The 19,050-nt window shown below is 31.4% G+C and overlaps 8 protein-coding genes and 1 non-coding gene across 9 annotated transcripts; 5 read left to right on the top strand and 4 right to left on the bottom strand.

Moving 5' to 3' along the window:
* Window positions 1-566: 566 nt before the first annotated feature.
* TPHA0Ktrna3A lies at window positions 567-639 on the bottom strand. The gene has a single exon. It is a non-coding gene; the product is annotated as a tRNA-Ala (tRNA).
* A 925-nt stretch (window positions 640-1,564) lies between these two features.
* Window positions 1,565-2,845, bottom strand: RPN14 (Rpn14p; the record flags this gene model as incomplete). The annotated part of the gene is made up of 1 exon (XM_003687676.1): window positions 1,565-2,845. The coding sequence occupies one exon, from the start codon at window positions 2,843-2,845 to the stop codon at window positions 1,565-1,567; it is 1,281 nt and encodes a 426-aa protein (XP_003687724.1).
* A 572-nt stretch (window positions 2,846-3,417) lies between these two features.
* Window positions 3,418-5,268, top strand: RFA1 (replication factor A subunit protein RFA1; the record flags this gene model as incomplete). The annotated part of the gene is made up of 1 exon (XM_003687675.1): window positions 3,418-5,268. The coding sequence occupies one exon, from the start codon at window positions 3,418-3,420 to the stop codon at window positions 5,266-5,268; it is 1,851 nt and encodes a 616-aa protein (XP_003687723.1).
* A 450-nt stretch (window positions 5,269-5,718) lies between these two features.
* On the bottom strand, window positions 5,719-6,774 carry ERG26 (sterol-4-alpha-carboxylate 3-dehydrogenase (decarboxylating); the record flags this gene model as incomplete). Its single annotated transcript, XM_003687674.1, has 1 exon — window positions 5,719-6,774. The coding sequence occupies one exon, from the start codon at window positions 6,772-6,774 to the stop codon at window positions 5,719-5,721; it is 1,056 nt and encodes a 351-aa protein (XP_003687722.1).
* Window positions 6,775-7,940: 1,166 nt separating this feature from the next.
* TFC3 (transcription factor TFIIIC subunit TFC3) lies at window positions 7,941-11,414 on the top strand (the record flags this gene model as incomplete). The annotated part of the gene is made up of 1 exon (XM_003687673.1): window positions 7,941-11,414. One exon carries the CDS (start codon window positions 7,941-7,943, stop codon window positions 11,412-11,414), a length of 3,474 nt encoding a protein of 1,157 aa, XP_003687721.1.
* A 248-nt stretch (window positions 11,415-11,662) lies between these two features.
* EFB1 (translation elongation factor 1 subunit beta) lies at window positions 11,663-12,689 on the bottom strand (the record flags this gene model as incomplete). Its single annotated transcript, XM_003687672.1, has 2 exons — window positions 11,663-12,203; window positions 12,619-12,689. The coding sequence occupies 2 exons, from the start codon at window positions 12,687-12,689 to the stop codon at window positions 11,663-11,665; spliced, it is 612 nt and encodes a 203-aa protein (XP_003687720.1).
* Window positions 12,690-13,467: 778 nt separating this feature from the next.
* Window positions 13,468-15,051, top strand: SFH1 (Sfh1p; the record flags this gene model as incomplete). The annotated part of the gene is made up of 1 exon (XM_003687671.1): window positions 13,468-15,051. One exon carries the CDS (start codon window positions 13,468-13,470, stop codon window positions 15,049-15,051), a length of 1,584 nt encoding a protein of 527 aa, XP_003687719.1.
* Window positions 15,052-15,357: 306 nt separating this feature from the next.
* Window positions 15,358-15,846, top strand: NKP2 (Nkp2p; the record flags this gene model as incomplete). The annotated part of the gene is made up of 1 exon (XM_003687670.1): window positions 15,358-15,846. The coding sequence occupies one exon, from the start codon at window positions 15,358-15,360 to the stop codon at window positions 15,844-15,846; it is 489 nt and encodes a 162-aa protein (XP_003687718.1).
* A 633-nt stretch (window positions 15,847-16,479) lies between these two features.
* Window positions 16,480-19,050, top strand: EST2 (telomerase reverse transcriptase; the record flags this gene model as incomplete). Its single annotated transcript, XM_003687669.1, has 1 exon — window positions 16,480-19,050. The coding sequence occupies one exon, from the start codon at window positions 16,480-16,482 to the stop codon at window positions 19,048-19,050; it is 2,571 nt and encodes an 856-aa protein (XP_003687717.1).

Here is a 19,050-nt window from a genome sequence, read left to right as displayed (position 1 = left end):
AGGGGAAGCACGTCAGGGAGGTTTGAGAGTCGACGGAGTTTTTGTGTTTTCTGTTCTACCGTCTTTGTCACTGTGGAATGAATTGGATAAATAAAAAGCGCAATTATTTCTTATCTTATTTTATTGTAACCAACTGAGAATCGTATTTTGATTGGTTAGAGTCGTCTGTTAACTGATACTTGCTTATTTGTCAATTTACTCAAAAGGGGAAAAATCACTCGTTCAATGGTGTGTGCATTTACCCGGCTCTCGTTCCGTATGGTATGTGTTGTGTGCATGGCTGCCTCAAGCAACGGCAACAGCCTCACGTTCCTTTTCTCTCCCTCTCGTATACAAGACACTACTAACACGTATTTTTTTTAATATTTATTTTGTGCATATACGTTACTCCCATCTCTGATTCCCGGTAATCGTGAACAAGACATTAAAATACAGTTGGTAAATGTAAACTAAAAAGGCCGGGTAAGTTACAAGACATGCAGAGAACAAAAAAATATTGATGATAGTAATTAGCACACACAATCTACCCATCGAGTGGATACGTCGAGTTGATTTCCAAAAACAAATGGACGCGACAGGAATCGAACCAGTGACCTCTTGCTTGCAAGGCAAGCGCGCTACCAACTACGCCACGCGCCCCAAACTTGTTGAATACAATGTTGGATTAGTTTACCGTCCTGGAACAAATCATTTTATTTTTTTCTCTTTTTCATCCCCCAATTAAGTAATGAGGGAAAACAAACAAAACAACAATTAAATTAAATTCTATAATGATTATTATATCGCGCTTTATCCCAATAGCGTATAACGCATACATTCAAACAAATTTTACTAATGCTAACTGTTTTCGTTTAATTTAAAAATAGAAATCTCTATACCTCAAACAGAGAACAATTGTTAATGATCTTGATCTTGAATGGCAATTTATTCAGTCGAATACTTTAACCAATGTATATGCATAGTTATTGTAATGTCTTGTTATTAACCTAATGACTAAACTCGTCAGTTTATCCTCTTGTCGTACCGCCTAGCCAATCTAACTATCTTTCCTCTCAATTTCTGTTGCGCTTAACATATATTTACTTTTAGGAATTTTTTAAATCAAATTACTACTAGTGCATTTGAATTTTACAAGAATTATTAATTATCAAATGATTGATTAAATGATTAAGGAAAAAAGCAACTAAAGACATTTTAAATAATCTATGTAGTGTGTTATTCGCCATCCTCAACAGTTTATTGTGCACAAAATCATTTCATCTTTTTTTAAATGACAATATGATTGTTTCTCTTTCTGTATGGCATTTTCAGTTAAGTCATATTTAATAATTCAAATCATCTTGAAATACTAATTGCAGTAATTTCCATAATGTCCCCCCATCAGACAATTGAATCTATCATTTTCTTTTTGAAAATCTTTAAAATAATATTCCATATCACAAAAAATACACACTATATAATCCATGCAATTAAATAGAAAAACAACAAAAAAACAATGTTGAACATTTCTACAGCAAGGTTAACAGCTAAATCAAAAAAATAATATTTATAATACCAATTAAGATCAATAATAATGCCCAATGAATCCACGATTACCTACCGCAACTACCCCAGACTCATTTCTCAATGACCTGCAGTAGTTTGCTACTCCATAATCATCAGAACATAAAAATGTAGGTATTTCATGATCAAACTCACCATTGTGCTTATTCATACTAAATTTTAAACTAGTATCATTTCCTGATGAGACATACATATGGCTATTATCATAAAACATTTCATTAATTGGACACCCTTCATTTATGGCCCATTCATTTACACATTTACCAGCTTGCCTTATGTCCCATTGAGCAATTATCCCATTGTCATACCCACCATAAATATAGTTGTCATTTAGATCAGTTGCTGTGAGAGAATTACATGCACTCATATATCTACTTGGTAACTGTAAAATTTGGTTTTTATTATATATTTGATGCATAGTGATCACTCCTGATTCATGAGCTGCAATTATTTGTTTACCTCTTGTGCCAAATTCAAGTTCATTATTTTCTTCAGTGGCATTTGTTGCTCCATTTTCATTACAATTAGCAAGTAAATGGATATCATTTATCCCATCTTTGGTATTTTCCTTCCTGGAGAAAGTTTTTATGTTCTTCCCAGAGCCACATTCCCATAACCTCAGGGAACCGTCCTTTGATCCAGATATTATGTTTCGTCCTCTATCAATCATTGCTGTAGCGGAGATTTTAGCGGTGTGCCCCACTAATGTTCTCAAATTTAAACCATCATTAACTGACCATAATTTTATTCTTAAATCAGTCGAGGCTGATAAAATTACCTCTCCAGATGGGAAAAATGATGATACTGTCACTTCTCCCAAATGTGCAGATTTTATAGTTCTCATTAAATCAAAATTTTCAGTTAAGATATGTATATTTCCTTGAGAATCACCAAGGCAGTATTTTTTATTCGGTATACTAATCGAATCAATGCTTGTCCAGTTCGTTTCTTCCATTGTGATTTTTTCACTTCTTGTTAAATCTTCTTTCATCGTTTCAAACATATACTTACTATCTCCTTCAAGTTCCGCCTCAAATAAGTTGGACTTTATCTTTTTAAATGAATAATTTTCCAATGTTGCCCTGTCATTAGCATTTGCATCACTGACCATCCTGACTTCTGGATCCTTACCAGCTTTAATATCGACATGATATTCTTGAATATGTTCTGCTGATAAATCAACATTTATAAAAAAACCATCTTCTCGCAACTTCCCTTCTTCTACATCTGTAATGCATTCTTTAAAATCATGTTGAATATGGGCTACCGATATTTCTTGCATCGCTGACCTTATGTCATTAAAATCTTAAAAGTTGATTGAAAACTTTTGTAAATGGAGCAAAACAAAAATTGTCTTCCCTTTAAGTACGGTAATCGTATTATAAAAATATCCAAGCAAGATGTCAACCAATTTAACTACCAAGCTAATTAACTTCAATTCTTCAATATTTTTAATACTATATTGAGGAAATCAATGTATAAGGTGATGTTATTATTCAATGATCAAAGTACATCTCTTTCAAATCAATTTTACGACTGCAAAGGCATGTGAATATTCTTTTATGTTAGTAAGAACTTTGAGCTTCTATATTTTACGCGTACTCTTCCCCCGATCTCTAAGACTGAGTTGTAGTTGTACTATGAGGTTACCGAGGAAAAATGTGAAGAAGTCTCAAATCGAAAATACGCGTAAACAGTATAATAAAGTATATTTAAATTTAAAATAAATTATTAATGCACTTCATTTATAAACAACTTAATGAAAATCGATATTAGAGAATTAGGCTGTTAAAAGAGCACAGTGTAACTAAAAGACTTAAAAAAAATAGTTTAAAGTAACGTATATTGTTCAAGATGTCTGACGTTGAACTAACCAAAGGTGATTTCCATGCTATTTTTACAAAGCAAGAGAGACATAATAATCCAAGTAATGGTGTTTATCAAGTCTATAATACTAGGAAAAATGATAATGGCAACGCTAACAGAAAGAATTTGATTATGATATCTGATAGTATTTACCACATGAAGGCTTTATTAAGAAATGAAGCTGCTACCAAATTTCAAAATCAAGAATTACAGAGGGGTGATATTATTCGTGTCTTAGTTACTGAACCAGTTATTGTTAAAGAGAGAAAGAAATTCGTCTTATTGATCGATGATTATGAGGTGTTGAAAACTGGGTCTGAACTGATTAATCAATCAAGTGAGTTCCTAGATTCTTATTTCTCTCACCATCAAAATGAAATTGTCGGTGGCGATGACGGTGCTAATGCAACTAAGGAAACCCCGCCATCCAATCAAGTCTCAACAAATGACAATAATGCAAGCTCTTTTAATAATGCAAATGTTGCATCCGCCATCTCCTCTGAAACAGGCTCTCAAAGATCTAGACCAATTTCTGCCATTGAACAATTATCTCCTTACCAAAACATCTGGACTATTAAGGCTCGTGTTTCTTTTAAAGGTGATATTAAAACATGGCATAATCAAAAAGGTGAAGGTAAACTATTCAATGTTAACTTTTTAGACACATCTGGTGAAATCAGAGCTACTGCTTTCAATGACATGGCTACAAAATTTAATGAGATATTACAAGAAGGTAAAGTTTATTATGTTTCAAAAGCTAGACTGCAACCAGCCAAACCTCAATTTTCGAATCTAAGTCATCCATATGAGCTAAGTATGGATAGAGAAACTATTATTGAAGAATGTAAAGATGAAAGTAATGTCCCAAAAACACATTTCAATTTTGTTAAATTAAACGTAGTCGAGAACCAAGAAGCTAATTCAACAATTGATGTGTTAGGTGTCATCCAAACTGTCAATCCACATTTTGAATTAGTTTCAAAAGCTGGCAAAAAGTTTGATCGTCGTGATATAACCATTGTCGATGACACAAGTTACTCTATCAGCGTCGGTTTATGGAATCAACAAGCTACTGATTTCAATCTCCCAGAAGGTTCGATCGTGGCTATTAAGGGTGTTCGTGTTTCTGATTTTGGTGGAAAATCCTTATCAATGGGCTTTAGCAGCACTTTGATTCCTAACCCTGAAGTTCAAGAAGCATATGCTTTGAAAGGTTGGTATGATGCAAATGGTAAGAATTCCAATTTTACATCATTAAAACAGGAAGGTGGAGCTGTTTCAGCACAAAACTTAATTAAATTTATTTCAGAACGTACAACAATTGCTAAGGCTCAAGCAGACAATCTAGGTAGAAGCGAGAAAGGTGACTATTTTAGTGTAAAAGCTTCAATTAGTTTTCTAAAGGTAGATAATTTTGCATACCCAGCATGTTCCAGCGACGATTGTAATAAAAAGGTTTTAGAAAATCCTGATGGTACTTGGAGATGTGAGAGATGTAACAAGAATCAAGAATCACCAGAATACAGATATATGTTAACTATTTCTATCATCGATGAAACAGGGCAAATGTGGTTAACTTTATTTAACGATCAAGCTAAACAATTATTAGGAGTTGATGCAAATAAATTAACAGAATTGAGAGATACAGATGCAGATGCATTCACAAAAACCACGCAAGATATCCAAATGAATCCATATGATTTTAGAATAAGAGCAAGAGAAGATAATTATAATGACCAGACCAGAATTAGGTACACGGTTAGCAATCTTCATAATTTGAATTATAAAGTTGAAGCTGACTATCTAGCAGGCGAGCTAACTAGTGCTTTAATATTTTGAAGGAATTTTTTTAGGTATAGCATAAAACAATTTTGATATACATACTTTAATCCTCTAATATCAACCTGTGGGTTACTTCATATTGCTTCTGTTAAATTATTAAATATTTCCTAATGTAGAATAGTCATTGAAAAAATTATAATCTTATATTTTTTTATTTTATTCATACGACACTTAACCTTTCAGCTTCAGCTACAAAACAACACATTAAAATACTACTTAAAGCGACACTCCTTATTTGTATAATTGCTGGGATTAATAAATGTCGAAGGGACACAGCATATATATCATTGTTATATCTTGTCTATTTCATAGTTTTTACATTATAAACATTTTTAAAAATTAACTAAAATACCTCTAAAAATCGATATTGAGCTCTTGGATAATATTTCATTAAATCTATACATTAGTTAAGAAATTCATAAAGGGAAGTTGAGTTGGTAAGTTACCTTAGTCATCTAAATGTTCATCCATCCAGGCCAAAGTTCTGTTGATACCTTCTTCAATATCAACATTTGGTTTATAACCTAGCAATTCTTTAGCTTTTGAAATGTTATGATAACGGTAAGCGCAAACAATCTTAACTCTGAATGGTGTCAAACCAGCTTCTTTACCAGATAGTTTTGCAAAGAATTCAGACAAATAACCAGCTAAGATAGCGATTGGTCTTTTTAGAACAATAACATTTTTATCAATATGGCCATCTGCCTTCCAAACTGTACGAGCCAACGCCCAGAAGTAAGCTGGTGAATCATTAGTTATAAAAAAGGTCTCACCAGAAACGTTATCAGCAGTTTCAGGATTTAATAATTTTTTAGCACCTAGAACATGGGCATCTGCAACATTTCCAGCGTAAGTCCAGTCAAACAGATTGTTATTATCACCAATTTGGAACTTTGATTGACCAAGTTTTGCAACTGTTCTCAAACCAGGAACCAATTGCCTGTCACCTGGTCCAAATATACCAGCAGGACGTAATGCAATGGTCAAGAAGTTGTTTGCAGGATCATTAGCCTTTAACACCATATCTTCTGCAATCGCCTTTGTTTCGTTATAACCATCCATTGGAACTTCTGGAATTGGCCATGTTTCATCTGCATTATGAATATCTTGTCCATTAAAAATCACACCAGCAGAAGAGGTATAAACCAACGCTTTGACACCGCACTTTTTAGCTACATCAATAATATTTCTCGTACCTTTGACATTTACGAGTTCATACACTTCTTGTGTGTTACCATGCATAGGAGAAGCAGAGTGAACAACCACATTAGCTCCACTTTCCTTGATAGCTTTTTCCATATCTTCAGGGGAGGTTAAATCACCTTTGTGAAAAACGATGTCATCACGACTAAAGGTGAATTGTTTAGATAACTTTTCTGGTAATGGTCTAATATCAAAAACATGAATTTTTGGAGTTGGTTGAACTTCATGAAATTGTTGAATAAGATGCAAACCTAAGAAACCAGCACCACCAATTAATAGAACCGACTTAATATCAGACATTGTTTTATCTTCTATATTTCTCTGATATCTTAGCTATATTAACCAATTGATGTATTAATATTACAAAAAGAACTTTTATAATGAATTTGCTTTCAAATGGTTTAGCAAAGGGGTAGTGTTTTATATCTTACATAAAATATATTAGCAAATTAATATTTTTTGTCAATTTTACGAAATAATTTTCACTTGAAAATTAAGGCGAAATTAAAGGCGATAAACGACAGGATCATTCAAGTATATGTATTTCACGGCGGTTCAATCAATTTCACTAAAGATGAAAAACTTAAAATCATATGAGAAATACGTAACATAAGTAACGAGAATTCAAACCTTTTTTTATATAGTTTATAAATCTTACATTGTATGATAAAAGTTACATTAGCAATTAAAATAGATCAAAAACCTGTCAACATTCCCAAGTAGGCAAGTTACGATTAGATTAATATTATCTGTCCTAGGACTACTTCTCGTATGTGTGAAAGTAACAAAAAAATAAAAACGTACAATAATAATTACTTTGAACAGATAACATAGCTTGAGAAAAAATAATTAAAAGCACGGGATAAATATCGCTTTATTTAATTAAATATTATAATATTTTAACTATTTTCTACGTTTTATCTTTTTAACTTAATATTTTGAATTTTATATGTTTCTATATATTTAAACATTTATTTAATACATTAGATATATTTATGTTCTTTTAGCTCCGAACATATAAAATTTGTTGTTTGTAATTATATTGTTTGGTGAACACAATTTTCGACAGCTTCGCTGCATATTATCCTTTATATAATATTTTAATTTATGTAAACAAATGATATGGTTACCAATATATAAAATTATGGTATGAAACTTTATGCTTTTGTCGTTCTTGTATCATAAAATGTTATAATATTAATTCCTTATGAACAATTGAATTTGAGGACTCTATTAAATTTATTGTTATTACCCGGTGTATTTCAAAATTTATGCTTGTAGCAATGCACGTTCAGTTTATTACGATGAGATTGATTTAAGGAAGCATACAAAAGATTTGTTTATATAACTTATACAAGGTGAACGTGAACATTATTTGTCAAACTTTTGAAAATTTAAACAGTATATCGATTGTCACAGGAGACAGAGATTAGTTCTTTATTTACTACATAGAGCTTAGAAGCGTAATGACGAAAAGTGTTTACCCAGATGAATTGATTTCAATTGTCAGTCAAGAGATTGCTTATAATAAAGGAAGTATTTCTTTTGACAAATTATGGACAATAGTAGGGAATTACATCGAGCTTACAGATAAGAATATAAAAGCATATATTTTTCAAAATTTACAGGCCAGTCCAGATATTGATTTCTATAGAAATGGGGTATTAATGTCAGTTGAACCTGAACTCTTGGAAAATAACCTGGATGATTTTCAAATAAAGATAAAAGAAGACAAACTATGGGAATTATTAACGGGTTATAATAAAAAGGAATGTAAAATTGGTGCAGCTGCATTTGAATTACTTTTGGAGATTGCTAGTTCTAAAGAAGCTGGTATTAATACAAAAAATTTAGCTGATGTTGCGAAACAGGACAGAAGAAGTGTTACAGGTAGAATAAAAAAAATAGAACATCTGATTAAATCTACCCAATTGGTATATCAAGGACATATTGTAAAGTTAATTAAATTAAATAAGTTTGCAAATGATGACGAAAAAATAGAGGAATATGTTAGTATCAGGGAAAAGGTGGGAACTATCGTTAAAATTGTTAAAAATTCGAAAAATAGAATACGTCAAATCATTGATCTAAGAAGAGAATTAAAATATGATCAGAACAGTAAAATGTCGAAGTCCTTTCTTTCAGCCATCACCTGGTTACAAGAAAAAGGGTGTTTAAGAAAAGTTTATGTCGTTTCACCATCAGATCCTTCGAGAAAGATTAGATGTGTACAATATGTGAAAGATTTTGATACCGAAGATAAGATATCAGAAAGTTACGAAAGTGACAGTGATGACGAAGAAGCAACTCAAACTGAAAAAATGAGTGACGACAATTATGATGATCTCGATAATTTGAATTCTACGCATCTTTTACAAGGAGATGGTCTTATTTTAACTGAATCGGAAGATGACGTACAACGTAGCACCTACTCAATTAATAGGTTTTACCCCATTCAAAATCAAACATACGAATTTGCGAAAAACTCTGGTACAGACGGTGTATCCATGATGGATGCTGTCAAGAGTATTGTTGGTAGGGATTATAAAAGAGCTTTTACTAGATCGAGTGATTCCTTTATTGAGACGGTTGGGAAACAGACATCACATACAGATAATGATTCTATTGTCCGAGTATATGATTTTGAAGGTAAAAAGAAGTTTTATAGGTTATTTTCGAAAGCTAATTTTGAAAAGTTAGCTGGTATAGATGGTCAAAAGGTTGAAGCAGGTTTTCCAGTGGTATTTAATTCCACAGAAAAATTTAAGGATATTAATTTAAGAGAAAGTAAGCCAATAGTAGACTCCTTAAGATTCGCGACAGTCGACGGTGTAGATAAGTTTTTTTGGCATGGGACTTTAGACATTCCAAAGAGCTCAGGAGTTATTTCTACAAAAAGAGGTCGTAAAAGGAAAGGTGCAACAGAATCTGAATCGGAGACAAGAAAACTTCAACAAAAGAGTAAGATATATACCCCATCTATCGAAACATCAGATGATAAACTACCATTAGTTATTGATACATTATCTAATGCTGAAGTAAATAATAAACTCGCATCTAATATATTCAATGTTGGAGGATTTACTGCGGGCTCGTTGAGGTCATTGAAAAGACAACAAGCTATACTTTCGGTTGTAACTAAGATGGGTGGTATTTCAAGTACAGGTGATCGTTTCTTAGATGCAGTTTCAAGACATTTAGGATCTCTAACAATAGTTGATAAAAAGACTTTAAGAGGTGATATCGAGCTAATGGTATCTGGAGAAAAATTGAAGATTCAATATGATTTTATTGGCAAAAGACAATATATTTATTTACCAACTGTTACAGAAGAACAGTTTTCGGATCATCTTTTAAAGGAAAAAGATAATAAAAAAACTTTTTATTCAAAGGATACTTTACATGACACAGATATTTATTTCTTTGACCAAACTGAAAAGAATAGATTTCATAGAGGTGTCAAGTCAGCTGAAAGAGTCAAAAAATTCCAAGAAAAAGGGAAAACGAAACGAGCAACATCTTCGTCTTCATTTCCAAAAGCTGAATCAAGAAATATATCAAAAAAGAGAATGCTAAGTGCTTCTAATGGGACTAATTCTTCTTCTGGTAAAAAATCAGAGTTAGCAAAACAAAAATTAGTTCAGACTTTAAAAACGCAGTTTCATTTGGGTAGCAAGTTAGGTTTGAAATCTTTAATATTCTGCGTGGTTATAAGTAAAAGTATCAAAAATGAAATTTTATGGGATGTTATAACAAAATTATTTCCAAGTAATTCCTTACAGAATTTAAAAAAACAATGGACAACATACAGAGTCCGTATGGGTTATCATGGTTGGAAGGCCTATGTACATAAATGGAAAAGAATATTGTTGACCGCCATTAAGGACGAAACGATTTTATTTAAGGATGTCGAAGCTTTAGATTTACCAAAATTAGTTAAATTGTGGATGGATTATGAAAACAAAGAGAGTAACAAATGCATAACACTGTATAAAAATTTTGGACAGAACAGAAAGAAATATAGTTTTGTAAACAACAAAAATAATCTAGAATCCTACATCAGTTTAGCAATGTCGTCTATGGTTCAAAGGGAGGTTTTTCTGTTGAAAAAATGTTATACCACAAATATCAGCATTGGGACACGTGAGCACTCTAAAATTCAAGATTTTGCTGAGAATGAGATTAAGGCAATAATAAGATCCATCCTCATGGACGTTTCAGAGACATCTAAAGACAAAATGAGCATATTAGATAATTTTCAAAAGGAAGACATTGATAAAGTTGTCATGGAGATGGCAAGAGAAAAACAATTGTATCTCCATGGTTCAAAACTGGAGGCAAGTAGCACAGTTGATGATATCTTGAATGCGAAAAGCCATCTAAATTTCTTTTCTGAATCAGCACACTACAAAAACAGGCTAGAAGAAATGTTAGAGATGAAAAATGGTATTGTAATAAGTAAGGAAATTAATGATTGCTCATCTGCTGTTTTGATTGATCTTATTTCAAGGGAAAAACTAAAGTTGGATTTGATACCATTGGAAAGAAAGTTCGAAAAATTAAATTACTCTACCAGAACATTAGATAGGACATATTTGACTCCGCCGCTGATTGTCAGCAGGAATAATTCAAATTTGAATGTTGGTAAAAAGAGAAAAATGATTCCTGTACCTCCAGCAAAGGCATTTTCAAGATTATGGATTAATGCAGAAGGTAATGTGAGAGAGAACATTTGGAAAAAAGCTGTATCTATGGTTTTATATGAAATCTTATTTAATCCTGGTATTGTAGTCTCGAAATTGGTTACTAATTGCAGTGATATTTTATGTGACAAAGAACTTGTAGATATCTGCGATTGGCTAAAGGAAAAAGAATTGATTTATGATGCACCCTTTTCTGGGTTCAGTGCGTCTTATAATTGGTATACTTTTCTGTCATAATTAAATGTTCTTTTTTCAATTATATTGCAAATGACTTTAGTTATGTATAGCATGGCAATATCCATTTAAAATTAAGCGTATCCCCATATTTGTAACATTAATGTAGTTTTTTTAATATATTTAAATTTAATACAGGAGGGAAAAGAAAAGTGATTGAAATTTTCAATTTTTAAAATAATATTTATTATTATTATTATTATTTATTTAATTATATTTAAAGTTTTAATGAATGTACAATATTATATCCCTTATAATTTTTGCATAGCAGCGACATCAGTGGATTGAACGTGGTCTTCATCTTCTTCGATCAATTGTTGTAATTCATCGATAGAGACCTTTTCATCTTCAACAACACAGTTCATTTGGATCTTTTTAATACCGAAACCAATTGGAATAAATTGGTGAGCACCCCAAGTTAAACCTTCCATTTCAATGGATTTAACGTGAGCTAACATGGCTTCTAAGTCAGTTTCATCATCCCATGGCTTGACATCTAAGGTGACGATAGACTTGGCAGCAGCCTTGGCTGGCTTGTTAGCCTTTCTGGCGTTGTATTCAGCAATTCTTTGAGCCTTTAATTTTTCAGCTTCTTCATCTGCATCGTCATCGGAACCGAATAAATCGACATCGTCATCATCTTCTTCTTCAGCGGCAGCAGAAGCGGAACCAGCTGGGAAAGAAGAGAATTGTTCGGACTTAGAGTAGATGTGGTTGAACCATCTAGAGAATTCTGGGTAAGCGTTTTGGAAAGCCTTGAAAGCAGCAACGTCGGATTGAGTGGCAGAAGTACTGAATATAATGGTATCACACTACTATCGCTAAAGATATACCTTAAAAAAAAACTTTTTTTTTAAAAAAATCAATATTGAATGTATATGTTTTTAAATGTTAGTAAAAATGAATAATGAATTTGGGTCATTCTTAGAAAGAAGGAAATTATAATTTGCAGCAATTTTTCCTAATCTTAATTTCGATTCATATTTTGTAGTCAGAAATCATGAAATTAATCACATCTTTTTGTCTCACTCATACCGGGGGTCTTACTTCCCGTCATAAACACGGACCAAAGAATAAGTTCATCCTTCACAATAATGAGATAATCAGATTGATAAAAAATATTTGAGTTTCCAAATTATAATAAATATACTTTCAGCTGACATATCGTGTATCAGTTGATTGATTCAGTAGAAAATATTTAACATACCCTTCGACGTAAGATTTACCAGCTAATGAAGCATTTAACTTGGATAAAGTTTCAATTTTAGAGAAGTCCATTTTTATTTGTTGACGAGTGGATATTTGAACTTATAAAAAAGTATTAAAAGATTAAATCAATCGAAAAGTAATAAAAGAAAATAAGTTGATCTTAAATACAAAAGAATATAACTGAAATAAATAACAAAATCAATGCCAATTGTTCGTAATATAAATAAAAAAGAGGGAAAATTTTTCTTATCAAAAAGTTTCAATTGCATACTTACTTATATATATCTATATTATATAGTAACTGTTAGGTATAAAATATTATTTTACCAGTTTGTTCCCACCAACACTTACAGTCAGCGGTGTAGTTACTATGTAGTTGTCTGTTCTTCTGCGTTTCCAGATTTTGCGATGATGTTGTTTTCGAGAAAATGGAAAAAATGAAAAATTTTTCACTTTTTCAATTTCGGATTCGAAATAAAAATGAGTTTGTTCCAGTGAAATGTACGTAGAAACACGCGTATCACATATTACGACACTGTGAAGTTGCAAAATGCGTCTTGTTGAAGTTAGGTCTTCGCACACAATGGTTATGTTGGCGGGGAGGAGGCCTCGTAGTCATTTGTTGGACCCAATTGGAAAAACAGCATGGGTGCGGTGTGTGGGTGTGAGTATTTTTATCATTTTCCACGTAATTTGTTTTTCAAATATTACATACAGTACATAATAAATAAATACATGAATATATGAACACATAGAATAAGTATTTGAGTATTTAGAGATGGAGTGGGGTTTGCAGTTAAAGGTCTTAGCAAATGGATCAAGTTGAACTTCAGAGAGAAGACTAACGATGCTACATTTCGACCAACAATCGCAACTGCAGTCGCAGTTGCAAGACAAACAGCAACAGTTGCTGCCACAGGCCTATTTGACTAATTTTCACAATAGAATAAGAAGTGAAAATGTCCCCATCTTTGTCACTGCGCAACCTTCCAGAGGTCACAAGAGAGCTAGGGTTGTGAATTATGCAGAGGTTGATAACGACATTTTTGACGAGTTCAGTGCATATAATAAGAGTAGTAATGGTAACGATAGAAATGCTACCAGGGGTGAAGATAGGATTGCTGATGAAGATGAAGACATGGGGAGTGACAAGGAGGCAGATAGTGAAGAGGATCATGTTACAGATACCAATGGAGGTGCTGGTAACGTCGATGGAGATGGTGTTAATAATGATATACACAGAAGTTTATCACGTTCCAATGCTAATTCAACTTCAAATTTAAGTATGCACGATTCTTTACGTGCAAATAGTAGCACTGTGAGCTTGTCCATTAATAATGTAAAGTCTCAAGAAGGATTAGACTCGAATGTGAATAATAATGATAATGCCGATTTAAATACTTTGGATCTAAAAAATGATGATGATGAAGAATTTGAAAAATTTAAATTTGACGAAGATGGTAATCTATACGATAATGTAAATGGAGTGGATGGTAATGGTGATAACGGCAATAGCAGCAATGGTGATAATGATACTGTTTCGAATAATATAATAAAAACAAGATTAAGGAGAAAAGAAAGCAATGATACACGTACTATAAAAGAAAATTCATTGCCAGATATAGAATGTCAAGAAGACTTGATGAGTGTTTTAAGATATCCAAAGATAAAAGCAACTTTCTCTCAAAGTAAAATTGCCACTCCATATAGATTAGATATCCCATCGCCATTGTCTATTGACCAACAAGAACCAATACTAATACCAGTTAATTTGAACATTGAACACAATGGACATACGATCATAGATCATTTCATTTGGAATGTAAACGATCATTCAATAACTCCGGAAGAATTCTCAACAATTTACTGTAGAGACATAGATTTTGCAAATTCAAATGCACTGCAATCACAGATTGTATCGACAATTAACGAACAAATACAGGAAAACATCACAGTTGCATCAGTTGTTGTACCAGATCTACATGTCATCATTAACTTAACTTGTAATCTAGGAGAAAAGTTTTATGAAGATAACTTCCAATGGAATTTAAACGATAAGAGCTTATCGCCAGAAAAATTTGCAGAAATTGTAGTTCAAGATTTAGGTTTAACAAGAGATTATATTTCTATAATATCGTTTTCCTTACACGAAAATATTTTAAAAATAAAGAAAGAATGGTTGGATGGCCAACTGAATGTCGACCACGTACCAAACGGTTCTGCATTTGGCTACTTATCAGGTATAAGATTAGATTTAGATCATTTAGGTGCTGACTGGTGTCCAAAGGTTGAAACTTTGACCCCAGAAGAAATCCAAAGACGTGAGATTGAAAAGGAAAGAAACTTAAGAAGATTAAAGAGAGAATCCGATAGATTAGGTAGAAGAGGTAGAAGAAGAGTAGATGAGCTAGAAACAACGTTAAAAATTTAGGTAAACAGCTAATACAACTATTTTAGTTACTTCAATAATTAAATACTAATAATTTAATCAACAAAAATCTGTAATATTACATTGACACTTTCTTTTAAGTATATGCTTTATAGTTATATGTCAGGGAATAATTCCATCGGCATCGCATGTCGATTTAAATACGCGTAAATATAAAGACATAAAAACATCACATATACTTTTAAATATTAGCAACCAATAAAATAAGTTGATAATATCTGAACTGTTGGGAGAACTATTAATGAAGCTTTTGAGGAAGGTTTAATTAAGGTTTGGAAAGCTTTAAACATGAATTCAGCGGAAGTTTTTGAACAAACGTTAAATGATGCATTGATTACAACTAATATACCCTATGATCAATTTTTACATCTGTTACATGGCGCACAGGGAGGGTATAGTTTTACTGAGGAGCAAACCAAGACATGGTATACTCAATTGGAGAAAATGGATAAAGAGACATTAAAAAAAATCAGGAGAAGGTTTGAACACTTTATAAATAAAGTACGAAGATCGCAATTACGTGAATTAGAGACATCTCAATTATCTGAATCTTTTAAGCTAGAGGAATTGATAAACAACCTATATACAATTGACGATTTGTTATCAACAAAATTGCAGTTATTAGATAATAAGGTTACTGAAAGCAATAACCAATTACGAACATTTGATGAACAATTGGAACAAACGATTGGAAACTCCACTTCTTCCAGTGAGCCTCTATCTAGTATACTTCAAACGATAGATAAATATAGAAGAGCAATTGATGGTACTAAATGAATAAAGAGTAATATACTTGATATATATATCATAGGGTTGCGTGTACTAAATTTTATATATAGTCACACTTTCGTGGAAAATACATAGATATATATATAATTAGTTGCGATTAATTGTAGGTTTGCCCTTAATATTAATTATATCTCTAATATATGATATTTTTGCTCTACTTACTTAGGCTAAAATTTGGAAATAATTATATATTGTTTAAAATTGTTCCTATTCACTGTCATTTTTAATACTTTTGAAATTTTAAGCGAAAAATGTCATTCTTAAAACTAAACAATAATATAAATTTGTTCTTCTTGAAGATACAATACTTTTGGCTACTTTTTGAAGACAATAATTTGGAAAATGAAGTGTAATTTTACAAATAAGAATTATCTAATTTTGTTGTTGGAAAGTACAGTAATTACTGTATTTTTGTTTCATCTAATAAGAGAAGGTATCGAGATTTTTCAAACTTTGAAATTGTGCCTTTACTTTCTGAAAAACTAATTTTCTAAATATAATAACATATAAATTTACAGACCATCAGCACTCAATGCTGAATAGGCAAGAATTAGGATAAATTCAATTGATCTACTGTTTACACATGAATTGAGGTAACTTAGATATAATCGTGTTTCATTGATGAAAAGCATTTTTGAGTACCTAATCGAAGATTTAGAAATATTAGATCATGACAATGAGCAGGCTTTCCAAGTATTATTGGAGGCAGGTGAAATAAATGGTTTCAATGACTTAATAACCCAGAATTTCATAATTAAAAATTCAGTTTTCATAGCTTTACCAAAAGTAGAAGCTGGTACCGGCCATAAAGCAATTATCGATGCCTGCATTATAGAGCTCCTGAAAAGAAATTTACTGAACAATGTACTGACGTTTGGTTATAAGTTAGCAAAGAATGATCAAGTTAATTCAATTCTGAATTGTGAATCAATAAATTTCAATGTACAATGCATTAAAGGCGCTCAATGGGGATTACTACATAAATTGGTTGGCACTCACAGCTTCATGGATATATTGATGAATTGTACGGTAATTAATATAAACGAGGATAAATCTACTCAGATAATAGGAAATAGGCTAAATGATCCACATACGCCTCCAAATTGGTTACAAAATACAAATAATTTCAAAAAGAAAAGGATATATTTTCCAATAAAAGTTTCTAAAATGCTGTATAAACACAATCCTAATATGTCATGTAATAAGATATTATATGATAAAGAAAATCTAATGAATATGATATTTGATTTCAACTACATCAAAAAATCTTTTATTGATGAAGATAAATTAAAAAAAATAATAGATAAAATGTATAAATCTCACGAGAAGAGCATCAAGTATTTTCAAATACTGGATAATATTTGTCCCAAAAACTCTAGTAATGAAGTAGCTTCACACCTTGACTATCAGACTCCAGTATCTAACGTCAATAAATTTTTAACCATTATTTTAGAAAAACTTCTGCCAATTGAGCTTTTGGGTTCTAAAAAAAATAAATCTATTATCTTTAAAAATGCATCAAGGTTATTAAGGCAATCAATAACATCAAATATTCCCTTTAATAATATAATTGAAAAAATAAGCACCACACATTTTTCATGGTTACAAGGAACTAAAAAAAATAATCTTCAAGAGAATTTAATTTCACAATTAATTATTGATTCATTAGTTGCTTGGATATTTCAGTTCCTTATCCCAAGGATTGTGTCATCATTTTTTTATTGTACCAATGTCTCATCAACTATAGATATACTATATTTTCGCCATGATATTTGGAACGTTTTATCCTTCAACTTTTTAAAATCATATTTCCCTTCATTTTTAACTCTTAACCAGCATTGTCGTAATCATAATAGTTATCTTCTATCAGATTATAATCATAGTAGACTACGAATATTACCCAAAAAAGCAAATAATGAATTCAGAATACTAGCAGTGCCTAATAAAGGAGTAGATGAGGAAGAAATTTTGGCATACAATGAGAATGTCAGGACAATACTAAGTCCAGTGAATGATATTTTGAATCACCTAAGAAGAAAGAGAAAAACAAATTTTGAGAAACTTTATTCTTTAACTGATATAGCTGAACAGATTTCTAATTTTAAAACGAAATTGCTAAAAAAATATCATACGTTACCAGAATTACACTTTATGAAATTTGATATTAAGGATTGTTATGATACAATACCAAGACAAAAAGTGCTTACGTTGGTCAAAAAATTGCTTGAGAATGAAGAAGGCTTCTATGTTAGAAGGCAAAGCTTTTATGATTTGAACACACAGAAATTGAAAACTGTAAACGTTGTAAATTGCAGTAAACATTCAAGAAAAAATGAGCTTTTTATTGATAGCTCAAGAACCTTAAATTTTCAAAATGAAGATATCATCCATGTGTTAGAAACGGAACTATATAATAGTTCAATCATGTATGGCAACAACTGCTACTTGAGAAAAGATGGAATATTTCAAGGTTCTTATATTTCTGCTGTACTTGTTGATTTACTTTATGACGATCTATTAGAGTATTATCCAGTATTTCACCCAGATACCAAACGTGATTTCCTTGTTTTAAGATTAGCGGATGACTTCTTAATGATTTCTAATGATCAAAGGCAAATACAGGATTTAAATTTACTTTGTGCTAATGGATTTCAAGAATATAATGCAACTGTGAAAAAAGAGAAAATACTTATATCTTCGTCACAGACAACCAAAAATAGTGGAGTAATCAATTTTTGCTCACTAAATATAAATATGAAGATACTCGAAATTTGGAAAGAAGCAAATTATTTCAATGTTATAAAATATTCTACTCATTCTAAGCGAAAAATATTTCACAATATTTTAATGTTATACAAAGGGAGACTGCAACTGCAAAAAAACAATATTAATATCTCTGATCATACTATAATTAAACATGTAGAAAATGTTTTAAGAAGCATCATTGCAACTTTTATGTCAAATTTCAGAAAAATAAATGTGGGGATTAATGAATTTAAAACATTTTTGAATGAGTTAATTCGTATCACTATTAATATATATTCCAAACCTCTACCAGTAAATAGAAGAAAAATGTATATCCATCAATTGGTTACTAGGTTATTTCTTAAATCACTATTGAAAAAAAGAATGAAATATAAACATGCAATATTTTGTTTATATGAAAACTTACAAATGCAATTAGATACTTAA

This window comes from Tetrapisispora phaffii, chromosome 11 (genome assembly GCF_000236905.1).
Source record: "Tetrapisispora phaffii CBS 4417 chromosome 11, complete genome".
NCBI classification, from domain to species: Eukaryota; Fungi; Ascomycota; class Saccharomycetes; order Saccharomycetales; family Saccharomycetaceae; genus Tetrapisispora; species Tetrapisispora phaffii.
The sequence above is the reverse complement of the archived record's forward strand: the minus strand, read 5'-3'. Positions and strand labels throughout refer to the sequence as shown.